Source organism: Copidosoma floridanum, unplaced genomic scaffold, assembly GCF_036245765.1.
Source record: "Copidosoma floridanum isolate Cflo_tuat_1 unplaced genomic scaffold, Cflo_Japanese_pri ptg000028l, whole genome shotgun sequence".
Classification (NCBI taxonomy): domain Eukaryota; kingdom Metazoa; phylum Arthropoda; class Insecta; order Hymenoptera; family Encyrtidae; genus Copidosoma; species Copidosoma floridanum.
In genome coordinates this window covers 2,317,073-2,342,623 of record NW_028321905.1, presented here as the reverse complement: position 1 = coordinate 2,342,623, position 25,551 = coordinate 2,317,073, and the positions used below count along the sequence as shown (strand labels likewise).

Genomic DNA, 25,551 nt, shown 5'->3' with positions numbered 1-25,551 from the left:
TTCAGGCTTATTTAATTGTTTTACAAGAGTTTATGATAAAAAAACTAATACTTTTTCTGATTTTGGTAATGAGATTAGTCAGATTGAATTAATTTTATCATTTTCTGAAAATCAAACATTTGACCATTATGATATTATCGGTAAATAAATTGAGAATATCAAAAATTTAATTTAAAAAAAAGGTGAAGAAAAAATACACTCTAAAAAAAAATCCAAACGAAAATGCGAATGATAAATTACAAACAAAGAAATGTTTTTTAAATATCTATAATATCGGTATTTATCATAACACAATTAAGAATACAAGGAATGAAATGTATTTTTTTGGAGAAATGACAATAACATGCCCTCATTGTTTCGCTACGATTTGGAAAGAAGAACGATGTAAATTTAATTGTTGTCAAAATGGAAAAATAATTTTACCACAATTAAATAAATGTAATGGAACATTAAAACAGCTCTTACTACACGACTTTCATTTTAGACATTTGGTACGATATTGTAACAACAGTTTTTGTTTCGCTACCTTTAACGCAAACGTTTTTAATGAAAGAAAAAAGGCTATATATCATTTAAAAATACGAGGACAAGTTTTTTACTTTACACCAATTACGCTAACATTTAATAATAAAGAAGCGACGTGTAGGCAAATTTATATTTACGATAATGATACTGCTATAAAAAAAAGATTGGACAAAAACTCGTATTTGATTGAAAAACATCTAAAAACTTTGACTGAAATTTTCAGCAAAAACACTTGTGCCAAAAATTACTAACATTTACATTATCTTTTTAACATAAACAACTTTCCGAATTATAAATTATACTTTATCAGAAAGACCAGTAAATGACAAGACCGTTACAATAAACCAGTCCCTTCTGAATGTGGAGCAATTATCGTATCAAAATCCGGTATTCCAGAACCATTTGACTTATGTGTTTATCCAAATGGTTTACCTAATAATGTACCAACACACACATACCTAAACAAATTATTGCAACACGTTGATTCTATGGTCTTTCCTAAATTGTTTTTATCAGGGGATTTAGGCTGGAGCATTGGTATAAACAAAAAACCTCATATTATTGATGGTAAAAGATGAACAATTCTACAATATTATTTGTACGAATTATCTTATGATTAAATAATAACAATTTTAGTCCTTTATTATTCGCGGGAAGATTAACTCGACAATTTTTTTACAGTATGATAGAAAATAATCGCATGAATTTTTTTAGACGTAATCGAAAGCAGTTACAAATAGAGTGTTACCAAGGATTATTAGATCATATTTATAACAATACATCAAATATTTAAAAAAAAATTTTGAAGATGAACGGAAAATAGAAAATCTTTTTATTTTACCAGCAACTTACGTTGTTGGTCCTCGATATATGCAACAACATTATCAAGATGCAATGGCTATAATGGCTGGGCAGATTATTTTATTCAAAATTACAATTAATTTTCAATGAAATCATTAAAAAAAATTTTTTGGTAACACCATTGCATATATTGATTCAATAGAATTTCAAAAAAGAGGTTTGCCACATGCTCACATTATAGTAACGCTTCATTTAAAACAAATTGTATACCCCTGAAAACGTATATCAATACAGTTCAGCTGAAATACTAAAGCATGACGAAATTTAGGAACAGTTGTGATTAAAGTTATGTTGCATGGTCCTTACACTGCGAAAAATCCTCGTTTAAAAAAAATTCAGATGTTTGTGAAAAAGGCTTTCTTTAACCTTTTAATGATAATGTTACATATATGGTTAATGGTTATCCACATTAAAAAAGACGAAATAATACTTCAGATTCAATTTTTTTTTTAATTAAAAATTGCAATACGAAAATTCCAGTTGACAATTCTATGGTAGTTCCATACAACATATATTTGTTAAAAAAATATCAATATCACAAAAATGTTGAATACTGTGCTTCAATTAACAGCATAAAGTGTATTTATGATTTTATACACAAAGGCAGCGATAAAGCAAACGTAAAAATAAAAAAAATTGATTTAAATAAATATGATGAATGTAATGAAATTTTTTCTGAAATTACACAATTCGTTGACGGTAGATATTTAAATCCAGTGAAAGCAGCATAGCGAATATAAGAGTTTCCACTTAAGGACAGGAGTCATACTGTAATACGATTAGCAGTTCACACTGAATATTAACAAAAAACAATTTTTGAAAGAAACGATATTGACCAAGCAGTTTTAAACTGGAAAATAACACTTATTGCTTGGTTTGATTTGAATAAGATAGACGAATTTTCAAAAACTATAAAATAAGTTAACTTTCCACATTATCACAATTTAATAATTAAATTAAATCATGGAAAAATTGTAAAAATAATAAGACAAATGTTGCTACAGGAAGACTGAATATTGTGTCTCCAAAAGATCAAGAACATTTTTTTTAAAAACTAATTCTAAATCGTGTTAAAGGTGCAACATCGTTTGAAGATTTGCAAAATTTTAGAGGAATTCTGTATAATAACAATAAAGACACAGCAATTAACATGGGATTAATAGAACACGACATCCAAATTTTTAAAATTTTTGATCAAGCCTTACAGATGGTCCAGGAGGTTCTAGTAAAACGTTTCTGTTTAAAACCATAATTTATTTCTGTACTTCTCAGACAAAAAAGATAATTTTTATGGCTTAGACTGGAATTGTTTCTATTTTGCTACCGAGAAGTATGACAAGTCACAGAACTTTTAGACTACTTTGAGATTAAAATAACATTGAAACAGCATATTTAGAACGTAAATCTGACAAATAAAATCTAGGGAAGTTGATGTAATATGGGATTAAGCGTCAATAAGTCCGAAGAAAGCTTTAGAAATAGTAGATAAAACGTTAAAAGATTTTTGTGATAATGATTTAAAAATTTCCTTTGTTTTTATTAGATATAGGAGAAGGTAAAATTGATTTGTTAACAATACCATGTAAATGGAAAACGAAAGACATTTGCTGTGAAATTTTTAATATAAAAAGTATTATTTCCACAACCAAGTTATTTTAATATCACATCACGAATACACTCAATTATTAAACAATAAAATACTAAACAGTATGGAAGGAACTGCCACGGAATACTACAGTATTGATTATGCGATAGCAAAAGAAACAGATGAATCTGACGAAAACATAAAGTTAAATTTTTAAGTAGGAGTTTTAAATGCTATTTATGAAGGCTTACCACCTCATGAGCTTAAATTATAAAAGGAATTCAGTAGTAATGTTAATAAGAAAATTTAAGTATAACAGACGGATTATGTAATGGAACTCGTCTACGCATGACAACATTATTTAAGAATAATAAGCTGAAATCATTACAGGTGAAAACAAAGGACGAATAGCAAAATAAGACGTCTAATGACAGTTGATAAATAATTAAAAATAACGTCCAATGGTGGGACTGTCAAATTTCGTATTTATTAAAAAACAAAACGACGTTTCGGCCGTTTGGACAATGTCCCGGCCATCATCAGGTACAAAAATCTATGAGTAATAAGAAATTCTTTACAATACAAATTTTGGTAAATATTATAAACGTAAATTAACTGACGTGTATAACATACCGCTGACTCTTACTAAAGGGATGTAAAATCGTAATGTAGTCAGAGTTTCAAGTTTAGTTGCTTTTATACCTTGCACATACACAAATGACATAGTATACGCACGTAATACAATCAAATAAGAATCGCAATCAGTTCCTTGTGAGACGCACATAAACAGTTCATATTTTTCTAATACTGTAAATGAAAGGAGCCCTCAAATCATGTACATAAAGTTAGTCTCCTTTATTAATTGACTTAACAAGAGACTTATAACAATTTTCTAATTTCTCTGTATCTTGTTGTTTTAATATTATTAGTGAAGTAATATATGTTTCACGATTTGGAAAAAGGCTCTTTTTGTCACTATGTTCTGTGAACAAATTTTTATTTTATCAAAATTAAAGTTATGTGTAAATTCAATGCTGTATTAAGATAGTACAGATGTATCCTTTTTTTCTTTATGTCTCTTTTGTGTTCTGCTATTCTTAATTTTACGGCTCTCGTTATTTGACAGACTTAGCAGCAGTTGCAATTTGCACATGGTATGTGGTAAACAACATTATATTCATCGAGTCATTCAGTTACATCTTTTCCAAGTGAAAATATTAATTTCAATTTATTGTTTAAACTGTATACAAGACCAATGTGAAGCTTCTATTTTCATAAACGTCTATTTCTACCTATAATCACTCTAAATACTGGAAATCATTCTTGTTTACCGTTTATTTTATATAGAAAACAGTTTCCATTAATTTTGGCTTTTTCTATGACAACAAATAAGTCATAGGGCCAAAGTTTCGATTATGTAGGATTACATTTTAAAAAACCTTTATTTTCCTATGGCCAATTATTTTTAGCTTCATCCCGATGCAGGAATCCAAAGAATATTTTCATTTAAAATAATTCTGAAAATGAATTGAAAATAAAAAATACTGTCTAGCAGGAAATTTTTCAAATCTAACAATATATTCGTGATCAATTCTGACGTCGTCATCATACCTTGGTATCAAACATCAATGGATTTAAAAAAGTATCATTGACATATAAATATGTATTACTAGCAGCCCCCCGTCTCGGCTTCGCCCGAGACTTACTAAATAAAATACCGTAGTGTGTTGACATGTAATGTAAAACGTTTTCAGTTAGAAATTTTACATATGTTTCTGACACATCTCAGAACAAAAATCTTCTTATTAAAAACATATTTTTCCGCAATCCATATAGTTTATTTGGTCAAATAATAAGGTGTAAGAATTCAAAAAACTAACTATGCTGAAAAGTACCGTGCGTTCTTTGTGCCATAAAATAATCGGTAGCCATAAGGAGCCGTTGATTTGCAGTTTCTCCCGTGTAATTCACGAAAAGGGCTATTTTTTAAAGCTGTCAAGATTTTAAACCCCCAAAAAATTTGTATTAAAAAAAAATTTTTTTTCTCATATCTCACAACTTTATTACCAGAGCAACAAAGTCCTGGACCTTAAACCCTACATTTTTATTGCCACAAAAACACAAATACTTTTTCTACTTATTTAAAAATCTGAAGTAGGATCTTTAGAGATTTCAGAGATTGCTGTGAGGGTGCAATGAAAAGCTGATCTCTCACGTAATGGATTCTTTATTTGTCGATTTTGACGCTGCTGTTTCAATCTCGATAAATTTTCTGCGACAGTTTCTTGACGCCTAAGTAAAATTGTATTTATTAGATACATTTGAAGTTTTTCTTCCAATCCACCCTCTTGCGACTTTTGGCATGCTTAAAATTTTTGTGACCCCTAAAGGCTGTTTTCTGTCAACTTTGTCAAGTTCTAATATATTTGTTGGCAAGGTAGTTCGACGTCCGATGGCCCTAAAAAAGACCGGTGAGCTTCTTAAGTAAACTCTTTCTTGACTGCAGTTAACAGCAATTGTGACTGCCTGGATACCTCAGGGTGATCTTCTCTGGCCTGCTGTTGAAAACCCAGACTGATCGGGAGAAAAATTACGAAGTCCGAAGCTTTGGGGCTAGTTGTAGTGCTCTTCCCCAACGTCTTCCGGTATAACGTCGAAGACGTTGGTGTCTAAAGCACCTTTTTTATTTGCAGATTCAGTTGTTTTGGTCATCTTAGATGGGGAGATTGGTTAGTGATACTTGTCCAGTGGAGGCTGTTCCGTTGGTTCAAGTTGTTTTTCCTTCATAGCTGTTATAGGTTTGCCCAGCGCAGATCTTGGAGAGGATCAGTGATTCCTGGTTGAATGCTTAGAGTCGAGAGGGTAATATAGGGTCGTCGGTCACCCGGTTTTCCAGCCTTGCGAAGAACAACTCCGCAGGTGACGTCTGCTAGTGAATGGTTGACTTGGTTTAATAGTGCCCGTCTTTAGTTAATATAGTCTTTTAATCGACAAATTGCTTCCGGAAATGGTAGTAAAAATGTATTTGTTGGCAAGGTAGTTTACACTTAGGTGGCCCCTTAAAAGAACCGATGAAATTGATGGTTAAGTAGGGAACGTAAATACTTATAATGGCCCTGAAAAGCGCCAGTGGTGAAACTTTCAGGCTATTCTTTATTATTATTCCTGATGATGAAGAGCTGGCTACGGGTAGCTTGATTCTTACCCTGGGAGTCTCTATGTACGGAGACTGTGATGGAGGGAGGTACGCCGCTGACCAAAGAATATCTCGTCTTCGGGTCGTTCCCCGGATAACCAACCGCTCATCGTTAGACGGGAACGTGTGGGTAAGCGCGTTGGGGACGCGACGACTAAGAAGGTAGCCGTGTCGGCTGCCCCTGCCCCTCAGAGCTGTTTTCCCTGGCTTACATTTGTAGCCAAAAATTTTCTGACTGCACCAGGCGGGATGGTGGGACTGCCACACAACTCTGAAGAGTTGGTGCAGATTGTGCTCTGGCTAGATATGTCTCCGGTTGGGATGAATTTTTTATTGATCCCACTCGTCGAGATTCAGGGTGAATGGAAACCTAGGTCCCTTTCTCCTTACAGAAGAAGCACGACTGCATTTCTATCGAGACGCTCCGGCGTATTATAACCACACTTATTTAATTCTGTTGCAGGTAGCCTCGATTTTATATCGACGGCACCTAGCAGATTTTACTGAACTAAAGTGAAAAGCTGGCGTATTTTTGCAAAACTTTGAGCTCATTTACTGCTATTGCTATTAAATTTTTTAAGATAAAAACTATATTAAAACCATCAAGGAAGTATCATGAATCAGTGTGCAAAATTTCAGCAAAATCGGTTCAGTAGTTTTCGCGGTTAGCGATTACAACGGTTTTAGCGTCTTTGCTTTATATATTAGTAAGATAAGATAAAGCACATTATAGCTTTAAAATATTTAAAACTATTTTACTTTTAGAAATCAAGATTATAAATGTAATTTTTGCATTTCAAGATTTAAAGATTACTCTTTAGTAACCGAACATATGAAAATTCATACAAAAAAAAGTTATGCGTGTCAACATTGCGGAAAAATAATCAAACATAGAAAAAATTTTACGAAACACTTGAACGAGCACAAATTTAGAAAAATCTATTTATGTGACACCTGTAACAACAGTTACAAAAGAGTTCATCATTTACAAAGGCACCGCTTAACGCACGAAACAGCCATCAACAAAAATATTTGTTGACTATGTGGAAGAGGATTTTTAAGAAAAGATACTCTACAAAGACATTCGAACTTACACAAAATTAAATAAGATATCAATTAAATGAACACATTGAACTCTTTTGAAATCTCAACATATATGTATTATTTAAAATCTTATAAATTTATATACTGTTTTATTTTCAGATAACATTGTCTCAATTTTGAAGTCATTTTAAAATATAAGGAAATTTATAACGTGTTACGAAAGTTTTGTTATTCAAAGTGGAATGTATAAAAGGTTAAGAAGAGGTAGAGAAGGGATTAGGCAAGAGAAAAGGGTGGGGCAGCTTGGGAAAGTTTTTAACAGTCATATTAAGGTTAAAAATAAAAGAAAAATAACGCAAATTGTGGGGCAGCATGGGAAAGAGTAGGGAAGGGTGGGGCAGCGTAGGAAAGGGTGGGGCAGGGCGGGGAAGCAAATCTTAGAGAATAGTGAAAACAACTACACAATATAGGAAGGTGTGTGTATGTGTGTGGAGAATCACGTAAACTGCCCCAGCGCGACTGCAGACGGCCTGCGCGAGCGTAGTATGTATAACGCTCGGACCCTGTCTAATAGCTCGTCTTATAGTACCCTCTTCCTCCTGGCGCAATATCGCACTATCCCCACCACTACCCTAGGAAGGCAGCTGGGGGGCGCAGACCTGCCCTAGCTTATCTACTTAGTTTTACTAGATGGGGCTTAATGATTGGGCTATTTATCTCAGAAAATGTAAAAATGAGGTTAAATGAGAATTAAAATAATAGTTTAAGATGTGGCTGCATTTTTGTCGTTAATTATTCTTAAAAAATGTAAAAATCAATGTGTTCAAACAAATACGACGGGTAAGCGCAGGAATCGTGCAAGCACTATAGTTGAGGAAGTAGTTGATAAAATAACGAGACGACGAAATATCTCGAAATATTAAACATGCGTTCCTTAAACAATTTTTAATCTACGGTTAAAATTTCAGAAGGCTCAACAGTGCCAAAATGAAAAAATAAGGCTTCAAAGTTGCACTACGTAACATGGCGACCAGAAGCAAAATGGGTAAAAAACGAAAATTTTATTTGATTAGAAAATGATCATACAGTTAATATTTTTTCAAAAACTAATATGCTATTTTGTATGGCTATAGAAATATTATATTAAAAAATGGGAAAAAATTCCAACAAATATACTAAATCGTTATTATTGTAAAATAAATCAATATCGGGGGTTTATAATCAATGACTATCTTACAGAAAAAACTTGGACAATAAGATTAATTTTAACAGCCCTTTTTTATAATATTATTTTTACACACTAATACCAAATACCACACCAAAGATACATATAAATGCAACTCTTTTACATAAGGTCATTTGTTTTGAGTTTTGGAGCACAAGGTCATGGTTAATAAAATTAAATGTAATAAATTATAAAAATTATCAAGTGTAATAAATTATTCAATTAGTAAATAAATTAAAAACACTGCTTTAAAACAAAAAATTTCAAATCGTCAATTAAAATTATGAAAACAAAATGGAAATAGACATCATACTTGCACTTATAAAATTGTACGGATATTTTATTTGATGTTAAATTACATTTCTCCATGCTACACTCTTATTAAGGGTTATTGGATATTAGAATGAGATTATTGTAATCCAGGGAAGCAGCGATGGCCCCTTACCGCCCCCACCCTGGATCCACACCCAACTAGCAGCTATTCAGTCAACTGTACCTCATTGAATATTAGATTGAGGATTATAGAAAGATATTAAATACTGTTTCTGTGAGGTCAAATAATGATGAACAGAGATCAATTATTCAAGTTTCAAAAAATTTTGACTGTGGCAGCACAGAAATCATGATCATGTTGAAAAATTTAATTTAAAAATCAATTTTGCATGATAAACCTAATGGTTTTTCTAGTAAGTAAGTGAAAGACTTATGAATACAACTTAGTATACAGGAACTTATATTAGGAATAAAATGAATGAGTAGAGAAAAGCCACAAAATTTTAATATTCATTTGATCTTATTGTAGTTTCTACTACAACAGGTATTTGATTATAATTTTGATTGAATATTTTTTTATAATATAGTAGGCTTCTTGACAAGGAAGTATTTTCTTAGATTTTAATGTTCAGCCACAAACAAAATTAAGACTTAAGATATAATTTAGCAGCAAGCAGTATTTAAAATTTCTTTCACACGATTTATAGTAGAAATAAGATTAAAAACATAAGAAATTAATTTTTGGCACTCAAAAATTTTCAGCCACACTAAGCAACTTCAAGGTAATACACGATTTCGAGTATGTGCAAAAATAAATTGACTACATTAACTTACCATTATCAAGTTGACTAAAAGTTGCTTCGGATGAGTCTTAAACTAAGCTTACAATTGTAATGGTATTTAATTAGTAAACATGTACTGCATTTCTCTACGTTGTTATTTTTATTAACTAAAACAAAAGCGTTTTCAATTGTTCTAGATGATTTGGGGTACTTTAGTCCATCTGTTGAATAAAAATGCCATGGTTTGTGTACATTAACGAGTAAATGATTCTGAAATTAATAAGTTAGCTTAGTACTACTTCTAGATTTATTTTTCTGTGCATTGTTGAATACTTTAGAGTTCTAAATTTTCCTGATTTTCGTACTACGTGTTACAGAGTGCAATAAGTTTGTTCTCTACACGGTAGTAGGATGAAACTACTGAAATTTAGTATGTGAAGGTAAACAAAATTCTGTTAAAATGCCTATGCCTGTTGTGATTTGAGATGTTTATGTACCGGTAACATAAATTGAAGTTAGCGTATATCATGCTGTGAATGTCAAGAGCAACTTTAATTTATTTGTAACTAAAGATTTGCTCGACATATTTTTCAAAATTATGTGCTTTTTCTGCCGTAGTATTAAATAAGCAGACGGCGCTCACATTAAGTTTAATAACTGTGGAAATTACTATTTACCTTTTGATGGCTCGTGTGACTCGTGTCTCTTAAATTCATGGTCAATTTTGGGTGTAATCCGCAATCGCCGCCAGCAGTAACATGTGTAAGACGTGACAACGTTGCGTGGTTGGGGGCGCTACTGTCGATTTACTGGTGATGTGATCCGCAATCCCGCCAGCAGTAAAGCAGACAACTTCGGTCTACTTCAGGGTTGTTAATAAAAGTTGCTTTTTAGAATTAGAAGTTTTAAAAGTTTTAAAACTTTTAAAAGTTCTGTTTTGTTTGCTACAATCTATAAAGCTATAGCGATAAGGCAGAGGGTCCATAGAGTATAGAGGTAATGTGTGTTGTGCTCTCCTACTGTAACTAGTGTACGAACCCTTGATCTTTTTTGTCAATCAGTTGATGGCATCTCAGAAGTGGTAGAATAACTTGGCCGGAAATTCAAATGGACTATATGGGGCATGATGCAGAAACCCAGATAACACTTTTATGCAGAATAAATTAATAAAATAAACCCAAGCTATTTAACCCAATGACCCGGGGTGACTACTAGCAAATATCTCAAATAATAAATTGTTAAATTTTGTTTCGTTTCGAGCCTCTAGGTCGCGATGGATCGTTATCAAGGTCGTGGGGGGGAAACGTACCCGTTATCGTTGACAAATGCCTGTAGAGAGTAGGGAAAGAATAAAACGCTCAACACGAACTCTTCGATGATAGGAAACAACTTGTATTTTTTCTTTACAGCAAATATGAAAATGAAGGCGAATCAGGAAAGAAGACCGGAAAAATGACGCTAATAATTAAATAAATTGTAAATATGGACTGTGCTTAGACGACGGATAGAGAGGAAGGCTCTTTTTGGCCAGCGTGCGTCGCTTGGTCAGTGCGATAAAGACCAAAAACATGCTGATCGAAGCAGACGAGTACTTAAGTCACGATCGTTCTAACGCTCTTCGATTGCAACTAACTCGCTCGCGGTTTGTCTGGAGAGACTTCGACAACGCGGCGACAATTAAGGTAGGGGGGCCCTTTTGGGAGAGACCCCCTCGGGTTGCGGTGCCACGAGGCCTTCGTCTCTCTCTTTCTCGCTCTCAATAAGCGTATACACACATACGTGAACATACCGCCCACCTTGAGGCAACCGCGTCAAAATGATTTGAAAAAGCGAGATAGAAAAAAAAAGCCTGTAAGCGGATAGAGCTAAACCTACTGCTACGGCGAGAGCTAGCGCAGCTATATACAATAGTGTTAGTAGCTTACCCTGGCCACGAGCTGACATGAACATGAAGGATTTACAAATTTTGCAATTGAAAAAAAAAGCAAACAAACATAAAATCAAATTAATGAATGGGTTAGTAAGTGAATAAACTACTAATTAGCACTGAGTTTATTTTGATTGCTCGGAATAGCACTTCTCGAGCTCGGGTTGAGTTAACAGTTTAACAAGCTTCACAATTGGTCGCGAAAGCGTCGAGGCAGCCGTCTTCACCCTTGCTACGCGCACAAGGTTGTCCGCCCCGGCCTGCGTGGCAATTACCACACCCAAGGGCCAGGTGGCTGGGGGCGCGAGTTCATCACGCACGAGAACGACGTCTCCTTCTTGTAAATTCGTTCGAGGAGTCTGCCACTTGCATCGCTTGAGATGCTGATGCAGGACCTCCTTTCTCCAGCTGGACTAAAATGAGTTACGAAGGTCGACTATTAGCTTCCAGCGGTTGGAAGGTGACATTGGCCTCTGCGCTTCGTCATATGGCTCGGGGTGAGAGAGCAACGCAGAGCCGACCAGGAAATGTGCCGGAGTGAGGGCGAGCTCGCCCGTAACTTCATTGCTCAAGGCGCACAGTGGCCTTGAGTTGAGGCAGGCCTCAATTTTGGCGCACAACGTCGACAGTTCCTCGAAGGTGAGCCTTGTCTCGCCGATCACGCGCTTGAGGTGATGCTTTGCGCTTCGGACGGCGGCTTCCCAAAGCCCGCCAAAATGAGGAGCTCGAGGGGGGATGAAGGACCAGTCCGTCCCTTGAGCTGCCAGCTTCTCGGCGATGTTTGAAGCAAATGAAGAGCTGGCCAGCATGCGCTGAAGCTCGTAAGCTGCGCCTTTCAAGTTCGTGGCGTTGTCCGAGTACAGCACAGCGCAAACTCCACGGCGTGCAGCGAAACGAGAGTAGGCTGCAAGAAAAGCATGGGTTGAAAGGTCAGAGGCTTCCTCGAGGTGAACTGCCCGCGTGACAGTGCAAATAAAGACGGCGATGTAGCCTTTGGTTGTTTTAGCGCCTCGTCCTCTTGAAAACAGGACGGGGATCGGTCCAGCGAAATCCACACCCGTGTGCGAGAACGGACGAGACGGGGAGACTCGTGCAGTCGGCAGTTGGCCCATGAGTTGGCTAGGGCTCCGTGCAGCGTGGCGCGTGCACTTAGCACAGCGGTGGAGTACTCCGACCGCTAGGCGCTGGCCCCGTAAAATCCAAACGGAGCGACGTAAGTGCGACAGCATCAATTGGACCCCGCCATGAAGGGTCCGCTGGTGAGTGTCTTCGACGAGTCGCCTGACGATCGTGCAACGGCTCGGCAGAATGACCGGGTGCCTCTCGCTGTACGGAAGCGCTGAATGATCGAGGCGGCCGCCGACTCGAATGACTCCGTTATCGTCGATGAAAGGCGACAGCCGACGGAGAGAGCTGCGAGCGGAGACAGAGTTGTCACGCTTCAACCTCTCCAGCTCGCTAGCAAAGTGATGACTCTGAATAATTCTAAAACAGAGAAGAGTGGCGAGCCGAATCTCTTTGCCTGAAAGAAAGGGATTGATCGGCTGGTGCTCTTGGGAGATGGGGCGAACGCGCCAACGCCAGCTGTAAGCTAGCATCCGGACGATCTTGTCAAAGCTGGAGAACTTTTGAAAACGAGGAAGGCACGGGTGCACAGAAACGTCCTTGGGTCTCTCCTCCTGCGCCGCGAACACCTGCGGCTGGTCGTTGGGAGTGGTATCTGCAGCTTGAGTAGGCCACTTCTCTTGCTCCTGCGTGAGCCACACAGGTCCGTGCCACCAAAGAGTAAATTGAGCGAGCGCCGAAGGCGCGAGGCCTCGGGTGGCGCAATCTGCGGAGTTGTCGGCGGATTTGACGTGCCTCCACGTAGCTGCTGGCAACTCGGAGAGAATTTCGCTCGTTCTATTGGCGACGAAGGTTGGCCAGTGGGCCGGATGAGTCTTCAGCCAGTCCAGCACCACGCGTGAGTCTGACCAGAGATGGATGCGACTCGGCTTGGTTGGTGAAGCGTCCGACACGTGCTTGGCCAATCGTGTGGCCAGCACTGCGCCGCACAGTTCGAGTCTAGGCAGCGACTGAACTTTGGTGGGCGCCAACTTTGTTTTTGCAAAGAGGAGCTAAGCAGAGCGATTTGGGTACACCGCATAAATCGCTGCTGCATAAGCTCGCTTTGAGGCGTCAGCGAATCCATGCAGGTGCCATTCTTCGGCCTCGAGGCCACCCAGCCACCGCGGGAGGCTGATAAGCGAGATCTGTTGCATCTCACTCCGAAAGCGCGTCCAGCGTGACTGGAGGTCGTCGGGCAGCAGCTCATCCCACTCGAGGTTGAGGAGCCAAATATCCTGTAAAACAATCTTTGCACTTACGATTATCGGAGCTATCCAGCCAAGAGGGTCGAAGAGTCGCGCAATCTCTGACAGCACGACGTGCTTGGTGATTTCATGACCGACGAGCATCCCCTTTGGTTTGAAGGTGAAGGAGTCCGAGCTGGGCAGCCACTGCAGGCCCAGTGTTGACACGGCGTCGTCCTGCTTGAGGTTAATGGCCTTAGCCGCCATTGCTTCAAGCCCCTCAAGTATGAAGGAGTTGTTGCTTGCCCATTTGCCTAGCGCCATGCCGGCGGATGACAGCAGCTGAATCGTCTCGTCGCGCCGCTTGCGCGCCTGGTCCAGCGTGTCTGCTCCAGCAAATAGGTCGTCGACGTAGAGTCGACGGCGTAGTGTCTCAGCGGCGTGTGGGTGAGTCTCGGCGCCGTCCGTGGCGAGAGTTTGCATGACCTTGAGCGCCAAGTAAGGCGCAGAGGCCGTCCCGTAGGTGATAGTCGTGCACCGATAGTCCGTGATGGGCTCGGCGGTGGAGGAGCGCCAGAGCACTCGTTGCCAGTCCCTGTCGTCCGGGTGTACAAGGATCTGTCGAAACATTTGGACTACGTCCGTTGTAAATACAAACTTAAAAAATCTCCACAGCGTCAGCACTTGAGCGATATCCGCTTGAAGCTTGGGACCTGCCAACAGCAAGTCGTTGAGCGAGACGCCGTTTGAGTCCTTTTGCGACGCGTTGAAGACTAGGCGCACCTTACACGGATTCTCGGGCCGTCTCACTGCATGATGAGGCAAATAAAAGGATGGCCTGCTGAGCTCGTCAGCTGGCACGGGTTCCATGTGACGCTGGTCTATGTAGTCCTGCATGAAGCTACCATAAGACTCAGCGAGATCGCTATCGCGATGTCTGCGCTTCTCGGAGCGAATGAAGCAAGCAGCGGCGATATCTCGAGAGGCGGAAAACTTTGGCATGCTTTGGAAAGGCAGCTTAACCACGAAACGGCCGTCGGCATTGCGAAAAGAAGTCTGATAAAACGACTCCTCGCATTTGCTCTCGTCGCTCGTGAGCAAAGGTTTGCGTGGCGCCTCCTCGATTTTCCAAAACTTCTGTAATTCTACTGCAAGTCGATTATCAGTGTGAATGTGAAACGCGCGAACGTGCATCGTGTTGCTTGTGTCAACGCTGGCCAGGGGACCCGTGAGCAGCCATCCGAAAGCAGAGTTTTGAGCTAAAGGGGCGCCCGCTGGAAGGCGTTTTGTCCCATCTTGAATGACCGACGGATAGACGTCGGCACCGAGGATGCAGTCTATCTGTCGAGACTCGAAGAACTGTGGATCGGCTAACTTGAGCCCTCGGATATGAGGCAATTCCGAGGTAACCGCATGCTTGTAAGGCAGAGGCTGAGAGAGCTTAGGCAACACTAACGCCGAGACCGAGATCGTTAAGTTGGATTCGCCTCGGGGTGCCACCTTGAGTTCAGCTTCGCGGTGCGCTGTAGAAGAAGCGCTTCCGCCTACTCCGACGACCTTGATATTCACGGAACTACAAGGAAGTCCCAGCTCTGAGATCACATGATGCGTAATGAAGGAGCGCTCGGCCCCAGGGTCAACAAGAGCGCGAATGCGCAGCCACTTGCCGTTGGGGCCAATCGCGATTAGTTCAGCGGTCGCAAGAAGAATTGTGCGACCAACTAATACATTGTGCGCAGCAACAGGAGGGCAGGCAGGCTCGTCCGAAGGATTGTCATCCTTGCGAGGGGCGCTAGCGCGCGAGGAAACCTCCTCGTTGCGCGGCTTTGCTATTCTCTCGAAGTGCAACTTCGAGTGGTGCTTTGCATCGCAAGTCACACAACGATTGGGAGAGGGGCATTTTTCCACAAAATGCGACGCTCTCAGGCAATTTACGCAAAGCCTCTCGCGTTTGCATAAATCCCAGCGCTGCGATACCGGCATGGATTTAAAATCGCGGCACCTATTTACGTAGTGATTGCCTTTGCAAGCTACGCAGCTTTTTGTTGTTCCGGATGACTCGTCCGTTTGCGCAGCGTTCGCCGCGACGCGTTTAGAACGATCGCCGCTTTGTTTTGATGCCGAGTTAGCTTTTCCGGCGTCGTTCGAGTGCGGGCCGACGTGAGCCTGCTCGAGCGCGTGAATTCGGCGCTCCAGGAAAGTGGTTAAATCTGCGTATAAAGGAAAGCCAACCGTCCGTTCCTGCGAAACTTCCCATGCCTTGCGAGACGTTAAGTCGAGCTTACGAATGACGCAATGAACAACAAAATAATTAGTTTGCTCGATCGGACAACCGAGATCTATTAGCGCGCGAACCGATTCCTCCGCACGATCCATTGTGTCGTTAAGATCCGCAACATTGCGAGCTTTAACAGCTGGAAGCTGAATCAAACTCTCGATACCGTTGAACAAACGTATGCGTGGATTATCATAGCGACGAGTAAGCTTTGTCCATGCGACCTCGAAGTTTGCGTCTGTGAGTTCGATACCCTTCAGACGTTGCGCAGCCGCGCCCTGCACAGCGTTGAGCAAAAGCTGCAATTTTGCTATCGGCGGGACGGTGGCCTTCGAGACGACAAGCGAAGAAAAGCGCTGCTTGAAGCTCTCCCATTCCTCTTGTTTACCCGAGAAAGTGGGCAGAGCAATCCGCGGCAAAGACGCGTATTGCTCCGCAGCATTAGCGTTGATAATAGGCGCGGGAAGTTGACCGGGAAACGGCGCGGGGCCCCTGAGCTCCGAAATTCGCGTCAAGAGACGCGCTTTCGCGTCGCTATACGCCAGCTCAACTAGCGAGTATACATCGTCCTTGAAGTAGCTATCGCCGGCTAGCTGCTCTTCGTACTCGAGCAAGTCCTCGTGTCGAGAAATGAAAGTTGACCAATAGTTCTCGAGAATACCTAGCCGCGTCTCGAAATGTGACAGAGTTTGTTTTTCTACGGCGACCTTGACGGTCGAGTTGTTGTAGAAATTTGTTATATTCGTCGTCAATTTTGTTTGGGATCGGTGAAGCTTATCCATGCTGCTTAGAGACGTAAGCGTTTAACGCGATCAAAACAACGACTCTAGAAGTATGCTTGTGAGTCGCGGCTCACTGCGAGGTCAAGCGACTACAGCGAACAACAGAGAAAAGCGAGCGCGCTAGTAAACAAACGCTCTCCTAGTAAGCGACTAGATGTATCGGCGTACTCGCTCGATATAGCACTATCGGAATGTGGCCTTGAAGCCTTTAAAAACGAAATTTGCCGAACAAGTTGAGATAATTGTCTACTCACAGACCTTTTTCCGTTTGCTCTACTTATCGTAGCCGAAGAATGGCTCTCGGAGAAGCTGGTGGTGAAACCGATGAGACGAGTAGACAACAGAAGCTGCTCGTTGCGATGCCACCAGAAAGCCCTGCTGTCCCGGCTAGCTGCACAGCTCCGTTATCGAAGATTTCCTCGTGTTTGTCGAGTTCCGCTGCTCTCGTACAGGCAACCACGCTCTGCTACCAATGTTTCGTTTCGAGCCTCTAGGTCGCGATGGACCGTTATCAAGGTCGCGGGGGGGAAACGTACCCGTTTTCGTTGACAAATGCCTGTAGAGAGTAGGGAAAGAATAAAACGCTCAACACGAACTCTTCGATGATAGGAAACAACTTGTATTTTTTCTTTACAGCAAATATGAAAATGAAGGCAAATCAGGAAAGAAGACCGGAAAAATGACGCTAATAATCAAATAAATTGTAAATATGGACTGTGCTTAGACGACGGATAGAGAGGAAGGCTCTCCTTGGCCAGCGTGCGTCGCTTGGTCAGTGCGATAAAGACCAAAAACATGCTGATCGAAGCAGACGAGTACTTAAGTCACGCTCGTTCTAACGCTCTTCGATTGCAACTAACTCGCTCGCGGTTTGTCTGGAGAGACTTCGACAACGCGGCGACAATTAAGGTAGGGGGGCCCTTTTGGGAGAGACCCCCTCGGGTTGCGGTGCCACGAGGCCTTCGTCTCTCTCTTTCTCGCTCTCAATAAGCGTATACACACATACGTGAACAAATTTAATAACAAAAGCGCCTTTCACCCAATGACCTGGGGCGCTTACTGGCAAACGTATTAAATAATTAATTATTAAATTTAATAACAAAAGCGCCTTACACCCAATGACCCACGGCGCTTACTGGCAAATGTATTGAATAATTAATTAATAAATTTATTTACAAAAGCGCCTTTCACCCAATGACCCGGGGCACTTTCTGGCAAATGAATTAAATAATTATTTGCTAAATTTAATAACAAAAGCGCCTTTCACCCAATGACCCAGAGCGCTTACTGGCAAATGTATTAAATGATAAATTGTAAAACACAAGCGCTTATTACCTGATGACCTCAGGCGCTTACTGGCCACTTTGGTAATTAATATATTAAAAAATTTATACAATTGTATTATTGATTAACAATTTATTATTTAATAGATTTTCCAGTAAGCACCCTGGGTCATCGGGTGATAGGACCCTGTGTTATTAAATTTAGCAATTAATTATTTAATACATTTGCCAGTAAGCGCCCCGGGTCATTGGGTGAAAGGCGCTTTTGTTAATAAATTGAGGAATTAATTATTTAATACATTTGCCAGTAAGCGCCCTGGGTCATTGGGTGAAAGGCGCTTTTGTTATCAAATTTACCAATTAATTATTCAATACATTTGCCAGTAAGCGCCCCGGGTCATTGGGTGAAAGGCGCTTTTGTTAATAAATTGAGGAATTAATTATTTAATACATTTGCCAGTAAGCGCCCCGGGTCATTGGGTGAAAGGCGCTTTTGTTATCAAATTTACCAATTAATTATTCAATACATTTGCCAGTAAGCGCCCCGGGTCATTGGGTGAAAGGCGCTTTCGTTAATAAATTTAATAATTAATTATTTAATATATTTGTCAGTAAGCGCCCTGGGTCATTGGGTGAAAGGCGCTTTTGTTATTAAATTTAGCAATTAATTTTTCAATACATTTGCCAGTAAGCGCATCAGGTCATGGGGTAAAAGGCGCTTTTGTTATTAAATTTAACAATTTATTATTTGAGATATTTGCTAGTAGTCACCCCGGGTCATTGGGTTTAATAGCTTGGGTTTATTTTATTAATTTATTATGCCTTAAAGTGTAATCTGGGTTTCTGCGTCATGCCCCACATAGTCCATTTGAATTTCCCGCCAAGTTATTTTATCACTTCTGAGATGCCATCAACTGAATTTCTCCGCAAGCGGCTGTGTTAAGTCTATTGCACCGCGCAATAGGGCTATCCTGCAGCGTAATAGACTTAACACAGCCGCTTACGGAGAAGTTCCTATCCTGCTCGCTCTATATTGCGCTCCATGTGACTGCGGCCTAAGCGGCTGTGTTAAATCGCTACTACTGCGTTGCAGAATAGCCCTATTGCGCGGCTCAATAGACTTAACACAGCCGCTTATAGAGAATTTTCCATCCAGTGCTCGCTCTATTGCGCTTTATGTGACTGCAGCATTAAACCAAGAGCCGAGGCCGAAGGGTGGTTAAAATTTTAACCAGCCGCCACTTTCACCAGAATTGAGGACTCCCATGACTCATAGAGGTCTGACATACTTTTGTCATGTTTAATTCTGGTGAAGAATTATGTAGTAATTAGATTAGTGCTATATAATCTTTTTTATTAACCAGCCGCAACTCACACCAATGCATGGAAAAATAAGTTGTTAACTGATAGAGCCATTTGCAGCAAGATTAGAATTCATCTTGTACCCGAAAATCGACCTTCAAACAAATAAATTCCTTACCCAATCTTATCTATAAAACTCTTCTAAGATAATATATAAGGCATTATAGATAACGTTGCAGATAAAAAAACAATTTCTCGATTTTTGGGTACAAGATGCATTCTAATTATGCCGCAAATGGCATTGTCAGTTAATATCTTTTTATTTTCGATCCATTGGTGTAAGTGACGGCTGGTTAATAGAAAATATTCTATGGTACTACTCCAGGAATCATAAGGGTGCTTGTACATGGGTGTCTGAATGTCTTAAGACTGTAAGCCAAACCTATGGCAGGTGATTCAATTCAAACTGACGTTAACTGAATATTGATATAAATTGTTTTAAACAAGTAAATAGGTGTCCTGTTCATATCAAAACGGCGTTACGAGATTACATTATGATATTGGAAAGATATTTAGCCATAAGAACGAAAAAAAATTTTGTTAACGCTGAGTCGTTAAAAAGAGAGGTTATGTTGACAAAACTATTGTATTAACATGAATTATAGAACCTTTCATCTGATGCCTTAAAAACGTTCTAACCTTATAATGTAATCACATTACATAGTTTTTTTATAAATAAGTGTCCATTTCCTTGTTTAAAACAAAATATATCGGTATTCAGTTAAGATCAGTTTGAATTAAATCACCCGCCATAGGTCTAGGTATGGCTTACAGTCTTAAGACATAAAGACACCCACACACAGGCACCCTAAGGCTCCTCAATTCTGGTGCGAGTGGTGGTCATGGAGCAGGGATGTTTATTAGACCTGGTCTGCATACAGGAGGTCTACACAGAACCTCAGATAGGTCCGCATGAGGTCTGGTTGACCGTCGTAAACAGACCTGGTCTGCATTCGTCATGTCTATACATACCATAGAGGTATAAGAATAGAGGGGAAAAGCGCTATACTAGCCCATTAGCGGCAGCGACAGCATAACTAAGTGTAACGGGGCATCTGTCCTTGTTGCCAAAGCCACGTTATTGGCTACTTCTTCGTCCTGAATCCTACAGTTGATTCAATCTCATGTATGACTCGACCAATAACATAACTGCCAGACAAAGACAGATGCCTCGTTACGTAGCGAATTCTGCTGTCGCATATCACGCCCCCTTTTCTCCTCTATTCTTATACCTCTATGATACATACCTACCGGTAGCCGGTAGGTCTGCGCAGCTGTCATGACAATTAAAATTTTTTAGGCACAAAACAAGTGTTAAAAGTTAATAAATAAAATTCAAAAGTGCATCAGTTTTTGAATTATACTACGAATGCCTCGTCCGAAGAGATTACAAATTGTATATCCCCCTTCCCCTATACAAAGCCACGATAGTTGAGAGAAAAAGAAAAAAGTCGCGCGCGCGCGCAGGTTCTCGCCGCCGCGTATACGACGGACGACTGCCGCTGCCGTTGTTGCTGTTGTCTCGTCATTCTTCCTTTTCGTGCCGAACAAGTAAGATCCACGGAGAGAACATGCCCAAACGAGACGCGATCACGGCGGGCCTAGAAACGGAATTGTGCGGTGGACTTGGCATTAAAACACTAAGACCTAGGCAACCTCTGGACTCAGGCCAGGAGTCCTCAGCCTCGGACAGTCAACTACTTTCAGAACCAGAGTACAGCGAGTCGTCAAACTCAGAACACAGCGAGACGGAGGGCGACAAGCAGTCAGGTACTATGTCATTAGTTTTCTGCCTCTTTTGTGTTTCAGATAACGTTGCCCCGCGCGTATCACATTCGGGCCAATTCGACCCACGTTGCGTTGCTTTGCCGCCGTGTGTATCGATGCTCAAGCATCGGTGTCGAAGACTCTGTGCGTTCCACTACCTGGCGCCAAAGTCGGCCGCGCATGCTTGCTAACCTAACCTATCATAAACATGCGTTAACGCAATGATTATTGCTACATACACGGCCAACATTTTCAGATGTAGCCGCTGAGGTCAAAGAGCCTTCAACCCAAGAGCCGCCTTTGAACCCACTCTTCTTGGAGGTGCTGGGCATCGATCCGGAAGCTGCCGAGACTAAGGAAATAAAACTACAGGCTGATATTCATAAGAGATGGCTTTATTACTTAAAGAAAGGTCTCAAAAAGCCGGACAGGAAAGCTCTATTAGAGATATACGACGGACTGCCGGACTTCAAGCCCCCCAGCATCAACAATATTGTGCTTGAGTGCCTTCCCAAAGACGTCAAAACTAAAGACGCATATCAAAATTTCAGACAGCACATAACCAGTGGTGCTCTGGGTGCTGTGGCTGCAGCCGCCCTAACACTGCTGACCGAAGGCGAACTCGACAAAAAAGCACTATTCAAGTCCCTGCTGGATGCTGGCATACTACTGTCCGACCTTCTCCATAACCAGTCCAAGGGCCGCGCTGCAGCCGTTACATACGCTGCGCCGAAGGACGTCAGGAGAACTTTGGCTGATTCAAAACCATCAAAGCTCTTGTTTGGAGACGATCTGGTCGACAGGATCAAGAACGACAAGGCTTGCAACAAGCTCCTTTCCTTCCCAAAGAAGAAAGGGCCACCTAAGCAGATGGGAATAGCTAACAACCATTTAAACTACCACCACCTGCAAGGGCAGAGCTCCCCCCGACTGCAGGCACCTCTTGGAGCTCAACAGCTATCATCAAAGCCACCGCAACAAGGAGACTACAGGGACGATCGTCGCAGGGATGCCAAACGGAATGCTTACAAGGAGAACAGGGGCCAAAGGTCCAGACGACGATAGAAGTAGGTACCACTGCTGGTAGACTTTCCTCATTTATCAATAATTGGAAGAATCTCACTTCTTCAAAGTTTGTTATCGATTGCATCTCAGGCTATAAGATACCTTTCAGTTCCAAGCCTAGACAATCCTCTGAACCAACGATCTGTGTCACCAATCCAAGGGAACTAGAATCCCTTAATATAAGCATTAACGAGTTACTAGAGAAAGGCGCTATCAGATCATGCACTCCTTGTAAAGACCAATTTATATCTCCCTACTTTCTCAGGGAAAAACGAGATGGGTCTCAAAGGTTTATACTCAATTTGATACAACTAAACCAATTTCTCTCGAAAACTCATTTTAAACTCGAAGATCTCAGATCTGCTGAAAACCTGTTGCTCCAAAACTCATGGATGGCAAATATCGACCTCAAGGATGCTTTCTTTATGATCCCAGTGAGCGAACCAGATAAAAAATTTCTGCGCTTCCGATTCAAGGACCAACTCTACGAGTTCAACTGCGTACCTTTTGGACTCAGCACAGCGCCTTATATCTTCACCAAACTTATCAAAGTTGTAGTTAACCATCTAAGAGCACGTGGCTTTGTATCCACCGTGTACTTGGATGATTTCCTCTGCTATGGCTCAAGCGCCGACGTGTGCGCGGAAAACGCCAGAGTAACCATTGAGCTGTTACAACATCTTGGCTTCATCGTCAACTTCAAGAAAAGCTCTCTCGTCCCGTCAACATGCTGTAAATTCCTGGGAGTGATTTTGGATTCTGTCAACTGCAATATCTCATTGACACAGGAGATGCAAACATCATTGCTCTCGCATCTAAAATCCACCGCGTCAAAGAAATCGACCACGATCAAGAACTTTGCCAAACTCATCGGCAGACTCGTGTTTGCATGCAACGGTGTGGAGTACGGCCTTCTCCATACCAGATCCTTGGAAAGAGGAAAGATCGCAGCACTTAGTGAGGGCGGGGGCAGTTTTTCGGGCCGCATGTGGATCCCCAGCTCCGTTTTATCAGACCTCGAATGGTGGATCAGCAATCTGAACAAGCCCAAGACCATAAAATCCCACTCCTTCGAGCTGGTTATCTACACAGATGCCTCTAACAGTGGCTGGGGCGCAACAGACGGCATAAATGAGGTATTTGGTACTTGGGAAGCAGACCAAGAACTCTACCACATCAACTTCAAAGAACTGTTAGCAGTAGAATTAGCCCTTGCAGCGTTGGCCAATGGATACAAGAACTGTGAAATCCTTCTAAGGGTCGACAACACTACAGCCATATCCTACATCAATAGAATGGGTGGAGTCAGATTTAAAGACTATGACGACGTAGCCAAAAGAATTTGGACATGGGCCGAACGCAGGGAAATATTCCTGATCGCATCATACATTGCTTCGGGCGAGAACGCCGATGCTGACAGACTCTCACGCATCAGGAACATAGACACTGAGTGGACTATAAATGATCATGCATTCACAATCATCACATCCTCCTTTGGACTTCCAGAAATAGATCTCTTCGCCCACAGTAATAACGCCAAATGCAGCCGGTTCATATCCTGGGGCCCCGACAAAAGAGCGCTTCAAGTGGATGCCTTCACGCACTGCTGGTCTAACACCTTTTTCTACGCCTTTCCACCATTCTGCCTGGTGCTAAAAACCCTCAATAAAATTAAAAAAGATCAGGCTACAGGGATTCTCGTAGCCCCTTACTGGCCGACACAGATCTGGTTCCCCGTTTTACTAGATCTTTTGTCCTCAGAACCCCTCATTCTGGGCCCAGACCGTAACCTTCTCACTATTCATTCCAGGAACGAACCACATCCGCAACACGCACACCTGAGGCTGATAGTGGGTGTTGTATCAGGCAAGCCATCAGCAAGCTGGTCCCGACAGATTCCGTTGACATCGTGCTGGCCTCACTCGCACCAGCAACGATGAAACAATACAGAACTGAACTTAAAAAGTGGCTAGAATTTTGCTCTACAAATGAACTCGACCCACTGACGCCCACGAGATCATCATTACTAAGCTTCCTTACATATATTTTTCAAAAAGGCGCATCTTATGGTACACTGAACTCGGCACGCTCCGCCGTCTCATTAATATCGGGAGATCAAAAAATTGGCTCAGACCCCCTGGTGTCCAGGCTTCTCAAGGGCGCCTTCAGGATAAAGCCAGCAAAACCTAAATATGACTCCACCTGGGACGTCGACCTGGTTTTGCGGTACATCAAAAGCTTGGGCTGTTCAGAGAATTTAGATCTTAAATCCCTATCATTTAAAACCGTGACACTGCTGGCCTTGGCAACGGCTCACAGAGTACAAACCTTGGCAGCTATCGAATGGGGAAACATCATATCCACGGCTCAAGGCTTGGAAATCAGGATTGAAGACTTGATCAAAACCTCTAAGCCAGGGTCGTCGCAACCACGTCTGATAATCCCGAGATTTAAGGAAACACCGGAGCTTTGTGTCGCCTCGTGCCTTGAACACTACTTATCCAAGACTAGTGCCATCAGAGCAGGAACAAAGAAACTGTTTTTGAGCCTCCACAAACCACATAGAGCGGTAAAAACTCAAACATTGAGCAAATGGGTAAAAATCATTCTCGGACTGAGTGGCATCGACACCAGAATTTTTTCGGCTCACTCCACCAGACACGCATCCTCGTCTGCGGCAAAACTTAAGGGTGTCAACATCGACCTGATCAAACGCACGGCAGGATGGTCCCAAAACTCAAGAGTTTTTGCTGACTTCTACAATCGACCAATCGTCGCAGCCCAAGCCTCCTTTACAGCTTGCGTTTTCTCAACTCAACTATAATCAGATTCTTACTATTATCATACTAGCGAGTAAGCATTATCTTATGCCAAATGGTCATTATACTATTACTATTAATACACCCAATCAGGGTATCAGACTGATTATGTGATTACTGTACCTGTGCTAATTAATAATGCTAGTGACCAAACGAGTCATACCCAATTAGGGATAACTTATGTAAAACTGTGATCAATGAAAATAAATCATACAAGTTTATGTCGAGATCAACTAGTCCCTTTGGAATTGCTTACGCTAAACAGCTACAATTTGTAATCTCGAGGACGAGGCATTCGTAGTATAATTTATGGATCAAACGAACTTACCTGTAAGTGATGTTCGATCCTAATTATATGAGAATGCCTCGTCCGAAGAGATTACACTCCCTCCCAGATTCACATCTCCACACCCTTCTCTAATCAGCAATTCCAAACACGCTAAATTAAATGACGAGACAACAGCAACAACGGCAGCGGCAGTCGTCCGT

General features: G+C 41.3%; 3 protein-coding genes across 10 annotated transcripts in view; 1 reads left to right on the top strand and 2 right to left on the bottom strand.

Moving 5' to 3' along the window:
- The window catches only part of fz2 (frizzled 2), a 221,823-nt gene extending 211,600 nt beyond the window's left edge, over positions 1 to 10,223 (bottom strand). For 3 of the 8 annotated variants that reach the window (XM_014351387.2, XM_014351389.2, XM_089595811.1), the window contains exon 1: positions 9,544 to 10,096. The gene's annotated coding sequence lies outside the window, so the exon portion shown is untranslated. Of the gene's footprint in view, positions 1 to 9,543; positions 10,097 to 10,168 lie in introns of those variants that run through there. The other 5 variants (XM_089595807.1, XM_089595809.1, XM_089595808.1 and 2 more) reach the window with 5 other exon arrangements.
- A 1,320-nt stretch (positions 10,224 to 11,543) lies between these two features.
- On the bottom strand, positions 11,544 to 16,766 carry LOC111642869 (uncharacterized). Its single transcript, XM_089595773.1, has 3 exons — positions 13,560 to 16,766; positions 11,940 to 13,514; positions 11,544 to 11,831 (listed from the first exon to the last, which is right to left on the bottom strand). The coding sequence occupies exons 1-3, from the start codon at positions 16,764 to 16,766 to the stop codon at positions 11,544 to 11,546; spliced, it is 5,070 nt and encodes a 1,689-aa protein (XP_089451899.1).
- Positions 16,767 to 20,982: 4,216 nt separating this feature from the next.
- LOC149373726 (uncharacterized) lies at positions 20,983 to 25,067 on the top strand. Its single transcript, XM_089595772.1, has 4 exons — positions 20,983 to 21,181; positions 21,435 to 22,227; positions 22,353 to 24,028; positions 24,115 to 25,067. The coding sequence occupies exons 1-4, from the start codon at positions 20,983 to 20,985 to the stop codon at positions 25,065 to 25,067; spliced, it is 3,621 nt and encodes a 1,206-aa protein (XP_089451898.1).
- Positions 25,068 to 25,551: the final 484 nt, after the last annotated feature.

Coding starts and splice junctions, on each gene's coding strand:
- LOC111642869 (XM_089595773.1), bottom strand. CDS start 16,766: ATGGATAAGCTTCACCGATCCCAAACAAAATTGACGACGAATATAACA. Junction 13,515..13,559: donor ATGCAGCAGCGATTTATGCG/GTGTACCCAAAT, acceptor GCAAAAACAAAG/TTGGCGCCCACCAAAGTTCA. Junction 11,832..11,939: donor TCACTCCGGCACATTTCCTG/GTCGGCTCTGCG, acceptor AACTCATTTTAG/TCCAGCTGGAGAAAGGAGGT.
- LOC149373726 (XM_089595772.1), top strand. CDS start 20,983: ATGCCCAAACGAGACGCGATCACGGCGGGCCTAGAAACGGAATTGTGC. Junction 21,182..21,434: donor GGAGGGCGACAAGCAGTCAG/GTACTATGTCAT, acceptor CAACATTTTCAG/ATGTAGCCGCTGAGGTCAAA. Junction 24,029..24,114: donor CCTCATTCTGGGCCCAGACC/GTAACCTTCTCA, acceptor GTATCAGGCAAG/CCATCAGCAAGCTGGTCCCG.